This window comes from Medicago truncatula, chromosome 6 (genome assembly GCF_003473485.1).
Source record: "Medicago truncatula cultivar Jemalong A17 chromosome 6, MtrunA17r5.0-ANR, whole genome shotgun sequence".
In the NCBI taxonomy this organism is placed as follows: domain Eukaryota; kingdom Viridiplantae; phylum Streptophyta; class Magnoliopsida; order Fabales; family Fabaceae; genus Medicago; species Medicago truncatula.
This window is the reverse complement of record NC_053047.1, coordinates 8,517,527-8,539,373: the sequence shown is the minus strand read 5'-3', so window position 1 is coordinate 8,539,373 and position 21,847 is coordinate 8,517,527. Positions and strand designations below refer to the sequence as shown.

Below are 21,847 nucleotides of genomic sequence, written 5' to 3'. Positions count from 1 at the left end.
CAAGGTTAGATTTATAAGGGAAAATTTTAATTAGAGTATAAAATATTTTCACTGTCTCCTAAAAAATCTCCTAAAAAATATGTTTGCAAGCAAGTGTGATTCTTATGTATGTTGTCTTTTTCTTTAGCTTCCTCTTCATGTCTAATGTTTCTTGCTCTTTTAACTAAAATATGGCATCTTTATTATTTAAAATTTAAAACTAATTACTTCCGGGTTAATTTAATAAATTTCATTATAAAATATTTGTTTTTTGGACAAGATAAAATATTTGTTAATTTGTAAACTTAGACCCACTTTTATTATGAACATATATATTTATGTCACAATTACAAACATTAAACAACCCAAAAAAAAGGACAAAACGGTTTTGACAACCTTAAAAAAAAAAAAAAAAAAAAAAAAAAAAACAAGACAGTTTTGACAAAAAATCAGTTACAATTTTTTTAAATTACATAATTACCCTTCATTTAATAATGATTTATAATAGTAGTAGGTGGATACTTTTGTCCATATGCGCTAACTTGAACCTTCATGTTTTTTTTTTTTCTTCAAGGAACCTTCATATTTTTTTGTTGATCTAAGTTAGCAAACTATATATATATATATAATTACCCTTCATAATTACACTATATATATGACATGTCGTATATATGCTATACGATACCATAGTACATGGAAAGAATCAAAGCCACACTTAGGTCCAAACAAAAGTCTCCTAAGTTTTCAATCAAAGTTAATAAACAAACAATAAGGGACCACTATCCAATATCTTCAACAACCCACCAAAAAAACATGATATAACAAATCAAATATAAGAAGACAAATTTTGCTTGTACCTTGCTACTTTATTTCATTTTTATATTATATAAGATAAGATATATCCCAAAATAATAAGTTGGGCAGCTGAACTATATTTGGAGCCAAACATGGCAGAAGCTATGTCCAGAAACTCCTCTAATCTCAGGTTATCAGGCAAAATAGCCATCATCACAGGAGGTGCCAGTGGCATCGGTGAAGCCACGGCGCATGTCTTTGCTAACGAAGGCGCCAGCCATGTTGTGATTGCTGATATCCAAGATGAACTTGGCAATCAAGTAGCTACGTCCATCGGCAACCAAAGGTGCACCTACATCCACTGCGATGTAGCAGACGAAGATCAAGTCAAAAATCTCATTCAATCAACGGTTAATACTTATGGACAGGTTCAAATATTTCCTATCCTATATCTTTGAAGCGTGTCTAACTTTTTCTATTTTCAAAATTTTTCGCATTATTATGAGAAAATAAATATTATAAGAGAAATGAAATTATGTTATTCTCACACCAGGTAGATATAATGTTCACCAATGCCGGAATCTTTAGTCCAACCGATCAAACTGTGTTGAAACTCGACATGTCCCAACTAGACCGTTTATTCACAATCAATGTTCGAGGAATGGCATTGTGTGTGAAACATGCCGCACATGCTATGGTGGAGGGGCGCATTAGGGGGAGTATTGTGTGCACGGGGAGTGTTCACAGTAGTCATGGATTCCTGAGGTCAACGGATTACACGATGTCAAAGCACGCAGTATTAGGGCTAATGCGTGCAGCCAGTGTGCAACTGGCTGCACACGGAATAAGAGTGAACTGTGTCTCACCGAATGGACTAGCGACACCTTTGACTTGTAAATTATTAGGGGTGAGTAAGGAAAAGGCACAAGAGACTTATAAGGGATATGCAAGACTTGAAGGAGTGGTGCTCACACCTAAGCATGTGGCAGATGTTGTATTGTTTTTAGCTTCGAATGATGCTGAGTTTGTCACCGGCCTTGATCTTAGTGTCGACGGTGGATTTGCTTATGGAAAATAGTGTTTTATACAACAAAAAAATAATCAAGGGAATTATGCAACTTTATTTGATATGTTCATTTTTCTTGTGCCACACAAGCATGGACTAATATGAGCGAAAGTGAAAAAAAGATTCGATGATGAATTTGATTGAGATGCAGAAAATCATTCGCTTGTTGATGGTCGTTATACAACAATTAACTCTTCCCCAAATCTATAAATTGAAACTCTAATTTTTCAATCTCTAAATCTACAGTCCAAAATTTCAAAATTTCTTCCATTAACTATCAACCATTTCTTCCCTTCTTTTGTGTAGCTCGTTCCGTTGAATATAGTTTGAAGAAGCTTCCTTTACTCCTTCAACAGTATCTTTCTGACACTTGTTTTATAAATATTTTTCTTCTTCTGAAATAGTTATTTTCTATATTTATTTCTAATTTTTGACCTTCCATAAACCTTCTACCTTTTTCATGTTGTTACACAACGGCACAAGGGTTATAGTGAGAATCCTCACTTTTTAAAAGTTGGAAATAAACAAAACTGTATCCCTAAATCTTTATCTCAAAACCAACTGATACACATTAAAAAGATGAATAACATATGGATGAATGGTTTTGAGTAAGAATCAAGATAATCTTTTTTTCATAGATCAAAAAGAGGTATGCTGAAATCTCAAGAAAAGAATCAATGAAATTTTTCTTAAGAAAATAACGGAATAATTATGAGAGAATTGGAAAATCAATGAGTACATAGAACAGCGAAATGGAAAATAATATTGAGTATGAAAGAATTGTTACATCAATTAAATGAGTACATTAAGGCTTATATAGCCAATTAGACCAACTAACTCCTAACTAATGTAACTAGTTTTTACAACTCTAAAATACTTTCTTTCTCTTCTAAATTCCCATTGCAATTCTTTCTCTTCTAAATTTTCATGGTAAAAACTCTTTCTGTTACACCGTGAAACCGTCTCGTCTCGGGAGCCATTGCCCGCATCTAGAATTGTTGTCACCAGCTCCAAAACTTGGTGATTTTGTGAGGAGACCAAGCCAAACCAAAGTTTGTTTGACATGGATTTTGGTGAGTGATTGTGTTTGTTTTGAACCAAAAGCTTTGACTGTCATAATTTGAACATATTTTGCGAGTGTATAATTTTGATCGTCTTTTGAGCTTTAGACTATCTTTTGCTGATCTTCCAAATTTTGTGAGTCTACCGTTTTGAACCAATAAAAGGTTTTTAGGACTAAACAGCGATCCAAGTGGTGGAGTTGCTGCATTGGCCCTTACTTGTTCAATGGGTAAACGATCAAACCCCAAAATCGAAGCAAAAGAGTAAATGCATACATGACACAAAAAACCTCACATATTTGCATTCGCCCTGTCGCAAGTAATGGATCCTGAAATGAAAAAACAACATGTAGAAATGGTGCTTTGTGTGTTCCTAGAAACAAAGATAACAACATAAACTAAAAGAAAATTACAGACAAATTAAAGATGGTTTCCGGAAACTCCAGAAAAGCGTACCTCCTCGATGTTTTACCGAATCCACCCATGCCTAAGGATGTCGATCCACATAGTTGTGACTGATCTTCGACTGTCATTGCACGCATATGAGAGCCAAATAAACAAAAGTCCCTAAATGTCTTGAATCAGAGTTATGCAATCTTGTGTTCACATGGGAAATGTATAAATATAAGAGAATGAAGAAATTGGTTACAGCTCACTAAAGGACTAAGGAATCTTTCTTTGCATGTGTGGTCCTGGTGGGTTGCTTTCATGCATGTCTAGTGCCAGTCTTTTTCCATTAAGACAGCATAAATACAAGAATTTTTCTTTGAAGGAGATGTGGAAATGTAACACTAATTATCTTTGAGTGAAGTGTGAAAACTTTGAGAGAAAACTTACCATATAAACTAGGCTTAATTAATGATTTGGTCCCTTAAGTTATTTGTTGGTTACATTTTAGTCCTTTAACTATTCAACGTTACATTTTGGTCCCTTAAGTTATCTTCCGTCAACCAAATAAATCTCCATCGTCAAAACTGTTAACCCTTGTTTAATATTAACCATTTGATTTTTTTTAGAAATTACAACCATTAGATGATGAGTGTCTACTAATTCTAACGGTGCACCATCAACACCTATCTTTTTTTCACCTTTCTTCATCTTCATCCCATCTTCACCATCAACACCTATCGTTTGGGTCGGATTTTTTTAATTTTTTATTAATTTATTTTTCTGGTTTTTTTTTTTTCTAGGTATGTTTAAAATTTTATATGAATGTATGAAGATAAGGGTGAAGATGAAGAAGAGGAAGAGGGAAGAAGATGAAGAAAGTTGAAAAAACTTAGGTGTTGGTGGTGCACCATAAGATTTATTAGACATGCATTAACTAATGGTTGTAATTTCAAGAAAAAAATCAAACCGTTAATATTAATCAAATTAATGAGGTCTTTGGTGCACCACTTGCAATGTGTATCCACCTTAGACATTTTGTTAACGGTTCTAACGGTGGGGATTTATTTGGTTGACAGAAGATAACTTAAGGAACTAAAATGTAACGTTAATTACTTAAGGGACCAAAATGTAACCAACAAATAACTTAAGGGACTAAATCATTAATTAAGCCTATAAACTAATAAAGAGTAAGGATTATATATATAATATAGGCTTAATTACTTTTTTGGGCCCTTAACTTATTTTTTGGTTTCGTTTTGGTCCCTTAACTATTAAAAGTTTCGTTTTGGTCCCTTAACTTATTTTTGGTTTCGTTTTGGTCCCTTAACTATTAAAAGTTTCGTTTTGGTCCCTTAACTTATTTTTTGGTTTCATTTTGGTCCCTTAACTTATTTTTTGATTTCGTTTTGGTCCTTAACTCTAATACATTCATCCTAACATAAAAGACCAAAGTGGTTGACGGAGGAAGAGTTAAGGGACCAAAATGAAACCAAAAAATAAGTTAATGGACCAAAACGAAACTTTTAATAGTTAAGGGACCAAAACGAAACCAAAAATAAGTTAAGGGACCAAAACGAAACTTTTAATAGTTAAGGGACCAAAACGAAACCAAAAAATAAGTTAAGAGACCAAAAGAGTAATTAAGCCTATAATATATCTACTCTTGCTTATGTTATACCGTCGGATCTACAATTTAAACATAAGTTCTATTAAAACATTAAAACCAAACATACTGATACATCATCTAAGGGTCTGAAATTCAAATTCAACATGTTCATGTTTGTTATAGACGTTAACTTGAGTTCTGTTTTGCATCTAAGGAACATGATTTAAAGACTCTTGCATCATTTTTACTGATTAAAAAACCATAACAAACAATACTCAAAAGTCAGAAGCCAATATATCAGTGGAAGTTCATATGTAGTGTTAAAAAAGAATGTCACTACGGAGTCATGCAATTTTAATTTATAAGCTTTCAAATGAAAAGTTCACATCTCTTATAATATACAATATAGATCACAAATATGAATCCGTCTTGTTATAGTTAAAGGACTATGAGCCACTATTCTATGCTTTTAGCATACACTAAAGAGAAGCAAACTTTGGTAGCTACAAAAATCGCGACTTAAGTCCTAAAATCCAGGATTTTGCGACTTGATCTAGCTTCAACGACTCAAATCCACAGCAAAATCCCAAAACGTGGTAAAATCGCACAGAAGCGTGAAATCCGTTCAAAATCGGAGGATTTTAAAGGATTTTGACTATTTTTTTATACATGTCAACTTTTTACCCGGTTCGTCAAATGGTCCGATTTGTACTCATGACCCGGTTCTATAAATAACAAAAGGCCAAGTTTTTTCATTCTTTCACTTCACACCACACTTCGTCCTCACGGTTCATGTAGTTTGATTACTTGGCATCCAGACTCTGAGCTAATTTTATATGTATTTTGTGGACTTTGAATTTTGAGTCATTTATGATTATATGTGTCGCGTCATTTTTCGGAGATCAAGGCTATTTGATTAGCTTTTGACTCACTAATTATTTCACGACTGAACATTTAATTTTATTAAGAAAAGGGGAAAAAAGTTCAAACTACCCCTATTTGAAAAGATTTAGGGTTCGGGGGTTAGTTACATAAAGGGAAGGTATTAGCACCCTCTATGTCCGTAGTACTCTACAAGAACCTCTTGATTTTTATTTAATTAATGTGCTATAACTTGCTTGCTTTTTTTTGAAAAGAAGGAATTAAAGTAAAAAAAATAAATACCTAAATATCTACATTTTTTATTGATTTGGAAGGACATGGTCCTCTGCCTACGTACCCGTGAGGGATCAAAACCTCGTAGTTCGGGGTAAAAATTGACGTTTGATTGGTTGTGTGTTTTTTATTAGTTTTGAAAAAGGTTTTAAATTGAAAAAGCCAAGTGGCAAATAAGGATTGGTTTGTGTTTTTTATTAAAAGAAAGATGACTCAAAGTATAGTTAAATTGATTGATATTTGACTAAGAAAATAAAATAAAAAGGACGATCACTTGATTTAGGATCAAGGTTTATTATAAAAATATTTTTGTGATTTTTTGGTTATTTGCATGTTTTTGCGATTTTTGAATAAATATATAAACTAACGGAGCATAAAGAAAAAAAGCGCGGCTACCCTAATATAAAATCTATGACTATTACATAAAAAGCCTATTTACATTCTAAGGTCTGCAATAAAATTAAAATGCTAAAAAAATAAATAAATACGAAAAAGAATAAAAAAGGGTCCAAACACATGGTGGGGGTGCAGTAGTAAACAGGGGTATTGCAGGAAGCAGGAAAAAAGGAAACTGGGCCTAAGGGAACAAGGCTGGATTGGGCTTAAACCGGTTCGGTTCAAGCCTGGTTCGGCTCAGGAGAACCGAACCGGTTCAGGATCCTATATATATGTAGTGTTCCGGTTTTTCTTTCATTTTTACATCTCTTTCTCTCTCTTCCCTATTTCCTCTCAAAAACACTCTCTTCTCTCTCTTCCTACTCTTCTTCTCCGGCGGGAGGCTTGGGGGGCCGGTGGGATTCCGGCGCGGTGGCCGGCGAGCCATCGCGGCTGCGCCGCCGCGCCGGAGCTAAAAACTCCTTTTTTTTATTTTTTTTCTCTACACCTACTCTATTCTTCCTTCTGGTTCCGATTTTGTGTATGAAATTTTCAAAATAGGCACGGTTCAACCTAGATCTAAAAAGGGAAGAAATTTTTATACCTTTGGTTTTGATTCGATTTGGTTTCTTCCTGGCTGGTTCTGATTTTGTGTATGTGTGTGTGCTGTCGTGTGCGTGCCTATGGCTTCCTTTTCTGTGCCGTCGTGTTGTTTTCGGCGCGTGTGCGTGTGTGTTGTGCTGCGTTCTGCTGTGTGTAGCCGTGCCGGTTCTGTGCGATGTGTTTGTTGTGTTGTCGTGTTGCGGTTGCGCGCTTCTGTGGGTGTGCGCGTGTGTGTTGCCGTGCCGGTCTCTGCTTTTCTGTTGTTCTTTGTTTTTTCTTCGTGTTTTTCTTTGTTGTGCAGGTCTCTATTTATAGAGTGAGTTTGAGGCTAGGATTTGTTACTGATGAGCAACAAATCAGTAGCTTGTGGAGGAGAAAAAAGGAAATGCGTCTGTTTTTTACTGGATTTGTTTCGGATGAGGCATGAACTGGATTTGGATTGGGATGGAAAAGGAACAGAACGTGTATAAGGATTGAGATGAATTTGGACTATTTTGTTGGACTTATTTTGGACAATTTTGGGATTTTAATTAAAAAGAAAAAATTAAAAATAATAAAAGGATAATGTCTATATTTTTGGTTTTAAAAAGGATAAAAAGGAAAATTTAAAATGGGAATAAAAGAAATTTAATCTAAATTGGACTAAAATTAAAATTAGAGTTCTAAATTAAAAGATGGAAATAAATAATTAAAGACTGAGAGAAGAGGGCCCGATTCGGAACTTTATGAGGTATTTCAAAATACCTCCCTGCCGAATTTTTCACTGAAATGCGAGTCTGGTCCGAGTTCGGAGACGTGTGTCAGTGGGACCTTAGGTCAAAATTTGGGGTATGACAGATGCCCCTATTTAAGTTTCTTCGCTCAGAGATTCGAAGGTAAAATCTTTGACTCGACGAGCCGAAGAGACTTAAATACAAAAGTGCACCAATTTTGACCTAAGAGGTTTATGAATGCTCATGATTTAATTATGAATGCATGATGACAATGACGGCTCGACTGGAATGAAAAGACACTAGGATACCCAAATTCTTTGAAGAAAGGGATCCGACTTTACTGGGGAATCTGGTTTCACTGGGGAAAATGGTTGTTCCTCATTGTTTCGACATCTCGAAACAAAGTGCAATGGTTCAGACCTCAATGTCCATTTGTGGACTTGGTTTTGAAAATGGAAAAAAAGAAAGATACAAGCTTTTTGTTGGTTGAAATTGGCCACTTGTCACAGGTTGTTCGTTGGTTGGAACTGGTTGCTGAGCATAAAGATAAAAGATTGGCATGAGTTGTTCGTTTGTTGGAACTAGTTGCTCGGAAGGTAAAAGACATTGGCATAGGCTATTCGTTTGTTGGAATCGGTCGCTGGGTATAAAGATAAAAGATTGACATGAGTTGTTCGTTTGTTGGAACTAGTTGTTCGAAAGGAAAAAAAACTGGCATAGGCTATTCGTTTGTTGGAATCGGTCGCTTGAAAAGTTTGGATTGGTGACATCTCTAGAACAGCTACGCTGGGGATGATACCTGGAGTTTGAAGTTTGACATCGAGATCAACTAGTGTCATGACTAGTACGGCCTTCTGCCGGGGATGTTACTTCGAAACTAAATTTGAAATTGACATTGATTAGTGACATAACTAGCACGGCTTTACGCCGGGGATGAGACTTTTGAATTTTGAAATTGAAATTGACATTGATTAGTGGCATGACTTAGCACGGTTTTTCGCCGGGCATGACACCTTTGAAATTTGAAATTGACATTGATTAGTGACATAACTAGCACGGCTTTACGCCGGGGATGACACTTTTGAATTTGAAATTGAAATTGACATTGATTAGTGACATAACTAGCACGGCTTTACGCCGGGGATGACACTTTTGAATTTGAAATTTAAATTGACATTGATTAGTGACATAACTAGCACGGCTTTACGCCGGGGATGACACTTTTGAATTTGAAATTGAAATTGACGTTGATTTGTAGAAACTTGCGGCTTGACACAATGGTAAGCTTTGACTGATGCAATTATGTGTGAATTGATGTTATGCATATGTCGTGTACGCATAAACGTATGATTATGTGAAAATATTGGTGAATGCATGATTGTATGAATGTATGGATATATGAATGTACATGACACGTGAGTCGATGAACCGAGACAAGACAGGTAAGATGGGAGTTGGACCGACATTGCATTACAAACACTCGGCAACCTTCCTTGGAGATGATATTATTGTGAGCAAATCGAGCCGTTGATGGTGTAAGAACCTGGCACTAGGTAGCCACTGGTGCCTCCTGGGGGGTGAGCCCATTGTCGATGAAAGAAGTCTGGAAGAAGTCGCCATTTGTAAACCGGCACAGAGTGTCCTTCCATTGGTATGTTTCAGCAGTCATGCCTTTTGTTTTATTGAAAAATCCCTAATTTTGCCTGGACCGCCCTTTCGGGTTTTCAGTCCACCGGGAATATTTTTTTGTTTTGCCCCTAATTTTTGCCTGGACCGCCCTTTCGGGTTTTCAGTCCACCGGGAATATTTTTTTGTTTTGCCCCTAATTTTTGCCTGGACCGCCCTTTCGGGTTTTCAGTCCACCGGGACGCTCTCTGTTGCCTAAGTCACCTTTTCAGGTTTTCAACTTAGCGAGCTTCTTTGTATTATTATTTTTTTTGTATTTGTTTGTTCAGAGACTTTCCTTAGTGTCGAGCCACGCTTTTAGCAGGATCTAACCTCTCTTGAGTTGATATATGCCTCTTTTACTCCCGAGTGCCGAGCTGTATCTATTTGTTTATGCTTTTTATTATATAATGTTTTAGAAATCTGTTTCAAAATATTATCATCAATAAAAGAGGAAAAATTCGTGAAACAAAACAAATGGGAATCAAAAGAGGGGTAAAGGCTCAAAGTTTATTGATCGAATGACGCTATGCCAATGGCATGACTTCATGGAGTTCTTTACAAAGTTTGAAAAGTAATGGTAATTTAAAAGGGAAAGGTACGTTGAGTTTCATAACCCTATCGTTCTCTAGCAACTTTGAAATCCGTTATCTTGTGGCTCGAATGCTTTTGATATTAGGTATGCCCCAAGTGTATCTGTGTTCGACTGGATGCAGTTACTTTGTCTTCTTTTTTTTTTTTTTTTTTTTTTTTTTTTTTTTAAATCCTTAATTTTTGCATAGACTGCCCTTTCGGGTTTTCACTCTATCAGGATAATGATCTCTGTTTATTGTCTCTAATTTTTGCCTGGACCGCCCTTTCCGGGTTTTCAGTCCACCGAGACGCTCATTTTTGCCTAAGTCGCCCTTTTCGGGTTTTCGACTTACCGAGCTGTTCTTTTAAAATTTTTAGACAAAGTATTTCTTGACTGCATCTGTGTTCACAGGTCGTGGAAGTTCTTCACCGTCCATGGTTTGTAGAGTCATGGCACCACCTGAGAAGGCTCTTTTAACAACATATGGACCTTCATAATTAGGAGCCCACTTGCCTCGGGAGTCTGGTTGGAAAGAGAAAATCTTTTTGAGCACGAGATCACCTTCTTTAAGCTCACGGGGACGAACTTTCTTGTCAAAGGCCTGCTTCATCCTTTTTTGATATAATTGTCCGTGACATAGGGCTGTCATGCGCTTTTCTTCAATTAGATTCAACTGGTCGTATCTATTCTGAACCCATTCAGCTTCCGATAAGTCAGCCTCCAATAAGACTCTCAATGATGGAATTTCGACTTCTACAGGGAGTACTGCCTCCATGCCATATACCAGGGAAAAAGGAATTGCCCCTGTTGATGTGCGTACAGAAGTACGATATCCATGTAATGCAAAGGGAAGCATTTCATGCCAATCTTTATAAGTCACCACCATCTTCTGGACAATCCTCTTTATATTCTTGTTCGCAGCTTCGACAGCACCATTCATTTGAGGTCTGTAAGGTGAAGAGTTATGGTGCTCGATCTTGAAATCATCACACAATTCTTTCATCATCTTGTTGTTTAGATTTGTTCCGTTGTCGGTGATGATCCGGTTGGGGATGCCATAACGACAAATGATATGATTCTTGATAAATTTGACCACCACTTGTTTGGTCACATTAGCATACGATGCGGCCTCAACCCACTTAGTGAAGTAGTCAATAGCCACTAAGATAAAACGGTGTCCATTTGAAGCTTTGGGCTCAATCCTTCCGATCATGTCAATGCCCCACATAGAGAAAGGCCACGGAGAAGAAAGTAAATTGAGCGTAGTTGGCGGCACATGAATCTTGTCGGCGTATATCTGACACTTGTGACACTTTCTGGTATGCTTGTAGCAATCTGATTCCATTGTCATCCAGTAGTAGCCTGCTCGCAATATCTTTTTAGCCATTGTGTGCCCATTAGGATGAATTCCGAAGGATCCTTCGTGTATTTCATGTATCAATAAATCAGCTTCATATTTGTCTACACATCTGAGCAAGACCGTGTCAAAGTTTCTTTTGTACAAGATATCCCCATTCAGGAAGAAATTACTAGATAATCTTCTGAGAGTCTTCTTATCTTTGTTGGATGCTCCAGGAGGATACTCTCGAGTTTGGAGAAACACCTTAATATCATGGAACCAAGGTTTATCGTCGAAAACTGCTTCAGCGGCAAACACATAAGCGGGTCTATCAAGGAATTTGACACTGATTAGTGGCACGTCATTGTGATGATTCACCTTGATCATTGAAGACAAAGTAGCCAAGGCATCCGCCATCTGATTCTCATCCCGAGGAATATGATGTAATTCCACTTTGTTGAAGAAGGTCAATAAACGTCTTGCATAGTCTCGATAAGGTATTAATCCTGCGTGAAGAGTTTCCCATTTTCCTTTGATCTGGTTGATTACAAGAGCTGAATCTCCATATATTTCGATGTTCTTGATTCTCAGATCAATGGCTTCTTCAATACCCATGATGCAGGCTTCATATTCAGCGATGTTGTTCGTGCAGTCAAACCGGAGTCTTGCTGTGAAAGGGATGTGAGCACCTTTAGGAGTAAGGAGTACTGCCCCTATGCCGTTGCCGTATACATTGACAGCCCCATCAAATATCAAACCCCATACTGAATCTGGATCAGGACCTTCTCCGAATAGTGGCTCGTCACAATCTTTCATCTTTAGATACATAATTTCTTCATCAGGGAAGTCAAACTTGATAGGTCGGTAGTCTTCAAGTGGTTGGTGAGCCAAGTGATCAGCAAGAATACTGCCTTTAATTGCCTTCTGGGAACGGTACTCGATATCATATTCGGACAGTAGCATCTGCCACCGTGCAATCCTCCCTGTCAAAGCGGGCTTCTCAAATATGTACTTGATTGGATCCATTTTAGATACCAGCCAAGTAGTGTGATTGATCATATAATGACGGAGGCGTTTGGCAGCCCAGGCTAGAGCACAACATGTCTTCTCGAGCATGGAGTAGCGAGATTCACATTCAGTAAACTTCTTGCTTAAATAATAAATGGCGTGCTCTTTTCTTCCGGTTTCATCTTGTTGTCCGAGCACACAACCCATGGAATTTTCTAACACTGTTAGGTACATGATCAAAGATCTTCCTTCAACTGGAGGGATGAGAATCGGTGGTTCTAGCAAGTACTTCTTTATGCTGTCAAAAGCCTTCTGGCAATCTTCGGTCCACACAATACCTTGTTCTTTGCGGAGTAGTTTGAATATCGGCCCACAAGTTGCAGTCATATGGGAAATGAACCGGGAGATGTAATTTAGTCGTCCAAGAAAACCCCTTACTTCTTTTTCTGTTCTCGGAGCAGGCATCTCTCTGATGGCTTTAACTTTGTCAGGATCTACCTCGATGCCTTTCTGGCTGACGATGAAGCCTAGAAGCTTTCCGGATCTGACACCAAAAGTGCATTTGTTGGGATTTAGACGAAGTTTGTACTTCCTCAGGCGCTGGAACATCTTCTGTAGATACTTGACATGGTCTTCTTCAGTAATCGACTTGACTATCATATCATCCACATAGACCTCAATCTCTTTATGTATCATATCGTGGAAAAGAGTAGTCATACCCCTCTGATAAGTAGCTCCTGCATTGATTAAACCGAATGGCATTACTTTGTAACAGAAAGTGCCCCAAGGTGTAATAAATGATGTTTTCTCTCTATCTTCGGGTGCCATCTTGATTTGATTATAACCGGAGAATCCATCCATGAATGAGAAGACTTTAGACTTTGCAGTACTGTCAACCAACACGTCAATATGAGGTAAAGGAAAGTCGTCTTTCGGGCTAGCTTTGTTTAAATCACGGTAGTCAACACACATTCTGACCTTACCATCTTTCTCTGGAACAGGCACTATGTTAGCTAACCACTGGGGGTAATTTGATGTGATGAGGAAACCAGCGTCGATCTGCTTCTGTACCTCTTCTTTGATTTTGAGAGCCATGTCAGGACGTGTTCTTCTCAATTTTTGTTTGACTGGCGGACATTCAGGTTTCAAAGGTAGGTGATGTACCACAATATCAGTGTCTAGACCCGGCATATCTTGGTAGGACCAGGCAAACACATCAACATATTCTTTGAGGAGCTCTATCACTTGCTTTTTAACACTTGTTTCGAGCGATGCCCCAACCTTGATTTCTTTCTTGTCTTCTTTGGTGCCCAAATTAATCACTTCTAGTTCGTCCCCATAAGGCTGAATGGTCTTCTTCTCTTGTTCGAGTAGTCGAGAGATTTCGTCAGGGATCTCTTCATTCTCTTCTTCCTCCGCCTCATACACAGGGAACTCAAAGTTGGGAGAGATCATAGGGTTATGTTGTTCAACGGGTTCGTCGATTTCTAATCTGCACATGTGATGGATGATTTTTTTAGAAAAAAGATACATGCAGATTTTTTGAAAATTCATGTTGGGTTTTTTGTATTACCACTTTTCAGAAAAGCATAAAAGAAAATGAGGCAAAACATCGGGAAAAAAACGACATTTTTATTTTATTGATGATAATTTCTTGAAATAAAAAGCCCTAGATAAGTTCACTTTCGCTTGGGGCGGGGCGAAAGGATTTTTTTTGTTCGTTTTTTTTTTTGAAAAGAAAAGCATAAACTAGACAAATGCATTACTTGGACAAGTGAGCAACAAAAGGAACATCTACGGCAACCCAATTGTGGCTGGATACTCCTGGCGTTATAAAACCTCGTGGCACACTTTCAGGATCATCTTCAATGATTGCGTGGATAAAGCCCGAACTGTGGAAAGTGCCCTTCTTTGCTGTGGACAGACTAGTAGATGGGAAGAAACCCAAACCTTCTCGGTGCTTGTTTTCTGGAAGCTCTATTAGCTTTCCCCAGCTTGTGGACCCTCCTGCTTGTATGACCTTCTGAGCATCTTTCAGAGACGAGATAGAGGCTTCATTCTTCTTGGTATTCTTATCTTCTATAGTAAACCCTTGAAAAGGTGTCCCTTCGACATCGTCCGCCCCAATGAAAGAGAAAGATGACAAATGACTTACCAATAAAGCCTCTTCACCGTTTACAGTTACTAGCTTCCCATTCTTCACAAACTTCAGCTTTTGATGCAGCGTGGATGTGACAGCCCCTGCCTCGTGAATCCAGGGTCGACCCAGTAGGCAACTATACGAAGCTTGAATGTCCATGACTTGAAAATTAACTTGGAAAACTTGTGGCCCAACTGTGATGGGTAGAACCACCTCTCCAAGGACATCCTTCCTCGAGCCATCAAAAGCTTTCACCATTACCCCACTTCGTCTCAAAGGTGCGCCTTGGTAAGCGAGCTGGGTATAAGTTGTTTTGGACAACACATTCAAAGATGATCCAGTATCCACCAGCACATTTGACAAAGCATCAGTTTTACAGTTCACAGATATATGCAGCGCCCGATTATGGTTTCTTCCTTCTGCTGGGAGCTCTTCATCACTGAAACTCAAGTTGTTGCATGCAGTGATGTTCCCTACTATTCCGCCAAACTGACCCACCGTTACGTCATAATCCACAAAAGCTTGTTCTAAGACCTTCATTAATGCATCTTTATGGGCCTCAGAATTTAGTAATAAAGACATTATGGATATTTTGGATGGAGTCTGCATTAGTTGGTCAACAACCCTGTACTCGCTCTTCTTTATTAACTTGAGAATCTCATCGAACTCTGCACTTGTACCAGCCTCTTTGGGTTGATCCACTTCTTTGGCGACATCAGCATCTTTAGTCCGAACCTCCTTGTTTACTGTAGCATCAATCCTCCTTGGGAACACTATGGGGACAACGCGCCCATTTCTCAAAACTCTGCTGTCTTCAACAATATTATCCACACTGGACAGAGGCGGTATTGGAACCTCGCGACCCTCTTCAATCATGGTGGCATTGTATTTGTATGGAACGGCTTTTTCAGAAACATATGGCAGTGGACCTGGTAAGCAGATTACCAGAGGGGTGATGGTTGACTTTCGACTGTCATAAAATACCTCTAAAGGCCCTTCGGGAGTTATTACACACACATCATCACACTTCCTTTCGACCACAAGCTCTCCTCGGTCTAGAAGCCCTTGAATATCATTTCTTACTTTCTGACACCCTCCGGAATTCACAAGGCATATTTCACAGAGATCATGATTATGCTCAAAAAGGTCAATTTTGCATAACTTGGCATGTAACGGGACCAAGGGTGTCCTAATATGTTGAACATTCAGAATGGGACGAGTCTTTTGACAATCTTCGATCATGTTGACCGTTGCGGCACCATGATTTGGCAATGGGTTTGTTTGAATATTTGGCGCCGAGTCTGTGAAAGTTATTTTTCCGTCATTGATCAACCTCTGCACTGTGCTTTTAAAGGCATAACAAGTTTCAATGTTATGGCCACGGCCCCCTTCATGGAAGTCACAAGTTTGGTCAAGTCTATACCAAGAGGGTAGTTTTTCTGGGATAGGAGGAGCTGTTCTAGTTTGGACAAGGTTTTTCTTGAGTAAGCCGGGAAGTAATTCTGCATAGGTGACTGGTATTGGGTTAATCGGCATTCTTGGTGGTCGCGGTTGTTGTGGGCGTTGTTGATAAGGTTGTTGTTGGAAATTTTGTTGAGGGTATTGTTGGTATGGGAATTGTTGGTATGGTTGTTGTTGGTATGGTTGTTGTTGGAAATTTTGTTGTTGAGTATTTTGGGGTGAAGGATTTTGTGGGAGTTGAGGATATTGTGGTATTTGAGGATAGTTATTTGTTTGTTGAAAAGGGTGAGAGGTGGGTGTGATGGCAGCAATGTGTTGATAGGCTGGATAAGTTTGTTGAGGCCCTCCATGAGTCACCATACCGACTTCTTGTTCTTTCTTCCTCGGAAAATGGTTCCCGGTCTTCTTGGTCCCACTGGCAGGAGGTGTATTCTTTACTAAGCGTCCTTCTCGGACTCCTTCTTCTAACTGTACTCCCATACCAACCATCTCCGCGAAGCTCTTTGGTGTACTCCCAACCATCTTTTTGTAATAAAAATGATTTAGAGTTTTTAGGAAGAGCTTGGTCATCTCTTTCTCCTCAATTCGTGGGCTGACTTGGGCAGCGGTGTCTCTCCACCGTTGGGCGTACTCTTTGAACGTTTCTTTATCCCCCTGAGTCATGGCTTGGAGGTCACTTCGGTCCGGAGTCATGTCTACATTGTAACTGTACTGTTCCACAAAAGCTTCGCAAAGGTCACGGAAAGTTTGAACTCTTGTTTTGTCTAGGTTTGTGTACCACTTTGAAGCAGGGCCGGTCAAGCTTTCTTGGAAGTAGTAAATAAGAATCTGATCATCTTGGGCGTATGCAGGCATCCTTCTCACATACATTTTTAGATGTTCCTCAGGACAAGAACTCCCTTTGTATTTCTCGAAATCTGGAATCTTGAATTTTGTGAGGTACCTGCACACTTGGTACCAAACAGAGATCGTACGCAGTCTTCCCGAATTTCCCTTTTTCATGGAGAGCTTTCATGTCTCGGCGTAGTTCATCATACTTCTCTCGTAGGTCGCTTACCTCCCCGTAAGCCTCTGCATTCCCTGAATGAAAGATAGGCTCTTCAGCTTGCGGAATTGTATGCATCACAGGTACTGAGTAGGTCATGGTGGCGGGAGTGGCCCTCATGGCAGGTAGGGGTACTTGAGCCGTGTACTGGTGAGTGGGCATCTGAGCTTCACAAGTGATAGGACGAAATATCTCCCCAGCAGTGAAAGGTGGAAACCAAGGCGTGGAACGTTGCGGAGCGGACTGCGTTGGAGTGTCAGCACATAGTGTCCAAGAAGAAGATGCCTCGGCCTGAGTTCTGACAGGAGGAGGAGGTGGAGGTGCTTGTGATCGGGCCCGCGCCTCTGTTGGGGCCTGAGCTTGAGTTTGAGCTTGTGCCAATGCTTGCGCTTGTGCTTGAATCTGTGCTTGAGCTTGAGTCTGAGCTTCCGCCATTGTTTTTATTAATTCAGCCATCTCGTCCATCCTAGTCTGCATGGCTGTCATTTCTTCACGAAGTACCCGATTTTCCTGCTCAAGATAATCCATCTTCTTTTTTACGTTTGCCCGAGTGTAGTGAGTACGGGTTGACTTGTAGACGATACGTGGGGCCACCTTATGAAACGAGTTGACTCTTTTTCTGGAAAAGGAAATTTGTGTGAGACTTTGATTTGAGACTATGAAATGCAAGATGATGCATGATGTTTATGCAAAAATATAGACGTATTTTTTTATCGAAGGATTTATGGAAAGTATTTTTGTAAATATCATAGTTGAGAGTTCCATTTGAACAATTTACATACTACGAGATAATTCCCTTTCTAAACAACGAAGCCAAGGGATAAACTCTGTAAAAATAAAATAAGACAAATATCTAATCTTAAAGCTAAATAAAAATGAAAGAAAAAAAAACTGGGAACTCTCAGGCTCTTTGAAGTAGACTATTCATCAGAATCGGAATGTGCGTCTTTGAAGAACTCCCAACGCTCCCCTGCGCTGATAAATTGTGATAGCCTTGTGCTCTGAGCTCGAATCTGAACATTCTTTTTTACTATTTGTCGTCTCAACTTGTGAACCTCATGCTCTCGTTGTTCTATCTCACCACTCATAGTTTCCATCTTGAGCATAGCTTCATCATACTTCCTCTTCCAAGTAGCACCCACACATTCCGATTGGGCCAACTTCTCTTGACATTCCTCCACAGTTGCGGGGGCCAAGGGTAAAGCCGGCGCTGGGGTTGTTGAAGATAGGTACCTCGGCAAATGATATGGTAAGACCAGATCGGAAGCTCTATTGATGACCCATTGAGTGTAAGACCCCTGTAAAGAGTCTGATCTCCTCGCCAATTGGCTTCTATTGAGTGTGCGAATGGCATGCCATGCTTGGACAAATCTCCCTCTTTTGTTTGAGGGATCTTCATGGTTGAAGTAGAATTCACCCTGTAAGTAGATGTTGTCTGGCTTAGCTTCCATTGGGCATCCGAACTGACGTTTGGCAAGGATAGGATTATAGCTGATTCCTCCTTGCGTACCGAGAAGGGGTACATTTGAGTATTCTCCACAACTGACAACGATGTTCGTGAAGTTACAAGTGGCACGGTACCAAGTTATGTCGGATGGGGTAAGGGACATGATTCTTTTGGGCCAGGAGAGATTTTCTGGGTTGGCTTGAAAGGAGTGGGTCTGAGGTAAGTGAGAGGTAAACCATTTGTATAGTAAAGGTGCGCAACCAAGGATAGCTCCACGACCTACTTGGGTTCGATCGTGAATGGAATGATATATATCAGCTAACAATGTGGGGACTGGGTTCTTTGTGAGGAAAATTTGGATGGCATGGATGTCAACATAGTTGTCAATATTTGGGAACAATACTAGGCCATAGATGAGTAAAGCTAGGATAGAGTAAAAGGCCTCAACATTGTTTGTTTTGGAAAACTCGGAGGCTTGTTGGTAAAGAAATTTAGTAGGTAAGCTTGGGAGGTTCCCTTTTAGGGTAAGTTTTTCTTTTATGAGGGAGGTTTTGAGATGGAGGGCATTTGCAATAGTGGCGGCTTTGGGAAAAGGTTCTAAACCAGTAAAAGGTACCTTATCAAGTATGGGTAGGCCAATTAAGTGAGAATATTCTTCGAGGGTAGGCATAAGCTGGTAGTCGGGAAAAGTGAAACAGTGGTAAGCAGGGTCATAGAACTGGACCAAGGTCTCCAAGCACCCCTTCTCGATATTTGTCCAGAGGACACCAAGCAACTTCCCATGACGATCACAAAAGTTCTCCAAGTTAGTTACTTCAAATGCAAGCTTCCTTAAGTTCTCTAGATCCAATTTCCTGAATGTAAACTTCCTAGTATTTCTTCTTTCCATGCCTATGATATTTACAAAAACAAGTATAAGCCCTTCGATATTTTTTGATGAAAAAAGATAAAATTATGAATGAATGCATGTATGCATGATTATGCGTAGGTTAAGCTCATCATGTTGGAGTTTAAAGGTAATAACCCCCATTTGGTAAGGACTATGGTTTCATTTGTACCTGTATTACGGGTTCTACCAAGTTCCCAAAGTCATTAACCACTTCCGAATGTTATCAAGTTACAAGACTACTCTTGATCCAATAATATCCGTAGGAAAGTTTCATTTGAGTGTAGTATCGCGTATCAACTAATTCAAGATTACTCTTGATTAGCCACCGCACTACGTCCTAAAAAGGCTAAGATGGGTTAAGGGTAACTAAAGGTCCTCAACTTCGACGGTCACTTGAAAATATAATGCCAACACGACTATTCATGCCAACATAGTTACTTTCAAGATTCCTCCATTGAGTGGGGTTGTACCACATGAACCTAAACACGAGACTTGACTCTCGGAAAGGCACTTTGGTTATACCACCGTCCTATCTTATGTTTCTCTCAAGCCCGGGTGTAGGGCTTTATCTCACCACTCATATTTAAAAAGAAAGGAAGAAAGAGAGAAGGTAAAAGATATATACAATTATTTCCATCTTTATTTTTGTTTTTGTTTTAAGCAAGTTATAGCACAAAGAATTAAATAAAGCCAAGTTAGGCTCAACCCTCTTAGGGGGGGGTCCCCAGTGAAGTCGCCATTTCTGTCGCGTCATTTTTCGGAGATCAAGGCTATTTGATTAGCTTTTGACTCACTAATTATTTCACGACTGAACATTTAATTTTATTAAGAAAAGGGGAAAAAAGTTCAAACTACCCCTATTTGAAAAGATTTAGGGTTCGGGGGTTAGTTACATAAAGGGAAGGTATTAGCACCCTCTATGTCCGTAGTACTCTACAGGAACCTCTTGATTTTTATTTAATTAATGTGCTATAACTTGCTTGCTTTTTTTTGAAAAGAAGGAATTAAAGTAAAAAAAATAAATACCTAAATATCTACATTTTTTATTGATTTGGAAGGACATGGTCCTCTGCCTACGTACCCGTAAGGGATCAAAACCTCGTAGTTCGGGGTAAAAATTGACGTTTGATTGGTTGTGTGTTTTTTATTAGTTTTGAAAAAGGTTTTAAATTGAAAAAGCCAAGTGGCAAATAAGGATTGGTTTGTGTTTTTTATTAAAAGAAAGATGACTCAAAGTATAGTTAAATTGATTGATATTTGACTAAGAAAATAAAATAAAAAGGACGATCACTTGATTTAGGATCAAGGTTTATTATAAAAATATTTTTGTGATTTTTTGGTTATTTGCATGTTTTTGCGATTTTTGAATAAATATATAAACTAACGGAGCATAAAGAAAAAAAGCGCGGCTACCCTAATATAAAATCTATGACTATTACATAAAAAACCTATTTACATTCTAAGGTCTGCAATAAAATTAAAATGCTAAAAAAATAAATAAATACGAAAAAGAATAAAAAAGGGTCCAAACACATGGTGGGGGTGCAGTAGTAAACAGGGGTATTGCAGGAAGCAGGAAAAAAGGAAACTGGGCCTAAGGGAACAAGGCTGGATTGGGCTTAAACCGGTTCAGTTCAAGCCTGGTTCGGCTCAGGAGAACCGAACCGGTTCAGGATCCTATATATATGTAGTGTTCCGGTTTTTCTTTCATTTTTACATCTCTTTCTCTCTCTTCCCTATTTCCTCTCAAAAACACTCTCTTCTCTCTCTTCCTACTCTTCTTCTCCGGCGGGAGGCTTGGGGGGCCGGTGGGATTCCGGCGCGGTGGCCGGCGAGCCATCGCGGCTGCGCCGCCGCGCCGGAGCTAAAAACTCCTTTTTTTTATTTTTTTCTCTACACCTACTCTATTCTTCCTTCTGGTTCCAATTTTGTGTATGAAATTTTCAAAATAGGCACGGTTCAACCTAGATCTAAAAAGGGAAGAAATTTTTATACCTTTGGTTTTGATTCGATTTGGTTTCTTCCTGGCTGGTTCTGATTTTGTGTATGTGTGTGTGCTGTCGTGTGCGTGCCTATGGCTTCCTTTTCTGTGCCGTCGTGTTGTTTTCGGCGCGTGTGCGTGTGTGTTGTGCTGCGTTCTGCTGTGTGTAGCCGTGCCGGTTCTGTGCGATGTGTTTGTTGTGTTGTCGTGTTGCGGTTGCGCGCTTCTGTGGGTGTGCGCGTGTGTGTTGCCGTGCCGGTCTCTGCTTTTCTGTTGTTCTTTGTTTTTTCTTCGTGTTTTTCTTTGTTGTGCAGGTCTCTATTTATAGAGTGAGTTTGAGGCTAGGATTTGTTACTGATGAGCAACAAATCAGTAGCTTGTGGAGGAGAAAAAAGGAAATGCGTCTGTTTTTTACTGGATTTGTTTCGGATGAGGCATGAACTGGATTTGGATTGGGATGGAAAAGGAACAGAACGTGTATAAGGATTGAGATGAATTTGGACTATTTTGTTGGACTTATTTTGGACAATTTTGGGATTTTAATTAAAAAGAAAA

General features: G+C 39.1%; 3 protein-coding genes and 1 long non-coding RNA gene across 4 annotated transcripts; 1 reads left to right on the top strand and 3 right to left on the bottom strand.

Moving 5' to 3' along the window:
- The first annotated feature begins 853 nt into the window (after window positions 1-853).
- On the top strand, window positions 854-2,132 carry LOC11413011 ((+)-cis,trans-nepetalactol synthase NEPS2). Its single transcript, XM_003618811.4, has 2 exons — window positions 854-1,202; window positions 1,328-2,132. The coding sequence occupies exons 1-2, from the start codon at window positions 927-929 to the stop codon at window positions 1,850-1,852; spliced, it is 801 nt and encodes a 266-aa protein (XP_003618859.1). The 5' UTR covers window positions 854-926; the 3' UTR covers window positions 1,853-2,132.
- Window positions 2,133-2,572: 440 nt separating this feature from the next.
- LOC11417506 (uncharacterized) lies at window positions 2,573-3,668 on the bottom strand. Its single transcript, XR_003012797.2, has 2 exons — window positions 3,358-3,668; window positions 2,573-3,230 (listed from the first exon to the last, which is right to left on the bottom strand). It is a non-coding gene; the product is annotated as an uncharacterized lncRNA (long non-coding RNA).
- Window positions 3,669-10,306: 6,638 nt separating this feature from the next.
- On the bottom strand, window positions 10,307-16,452 carry LOC120575965 (uncharacterized). The gene is made up of 3 exons (XM_039826893.1): window positions 16,293-16,452; window positions 14,102-15,971; window positions 10,307-13,821 (listed from the first exon to the last, which is right to left on the bottom strand). The coding sequence occupies exons 1-3, from the start codon at window positions 16,450-16,452 to the stop codon at window positions 10,356-10,358; spliced, it is 5,496 nt and encodes a 1,831-aa protein (XP_039682827.1). The 3' UTR covers window positions 10,307-10,355.
- Window positions 16,453-16,482: 30 nt separating this feature from the next.
- Window positions 16,483-16,972, bottom strand: LOC120575964 (uncharacterized; the record flags this gene model as incomplete). The annotated part of the gene is made up of 1 exon (XM_039826892.1): window positions 16,483-16,972. A coding segment is annotated over exon 1 (450 nt), but the record flags the coding sequence as incomplete, so codon positions are not given.
- Between the last annotated feature and the right edge of the window lie 4,875 nt (window positions 16,973-21,847).

Bases quoted from the DNA above. Each gene is read 5' to 3' on its own strand.
- LOC11413011 (XM_003618811.4), top strand. From the start codon at position 927: ATGGCAGAAGCTATGTCCAGAAACTCCTCTAATCTCAGGTTATCAGGC. The intron at 1,203-1,327 runs GTTCAAATATTT...TTCTCACACCAG, and splicing joins CGGTTAATACTTATGGACAG to GTAGATATAATGTTCACCAA.
- LOC120575965 (XM_039826893.1), bottom strand. From the start codon at position 16,452: ATGGTTGGGAGTACACCAAAGAGCTTCGCGGAGATGGTTGGTATGGGA. The intron at 15,972-16,292 runs GTATGGTGACTC...TCACCTATGCAG, and splicing joins GAAGAAAGAACAAGAAGTCG to AATTACTTCCCGGCTTACTC. The intron at 13,822-14,101 runs GTCCAAGTAATG...TCACATGTGCAG, and splicing joins GTTCCTTTTGTTGCTCACTT to ATTAGAAATCGACGAACCCG.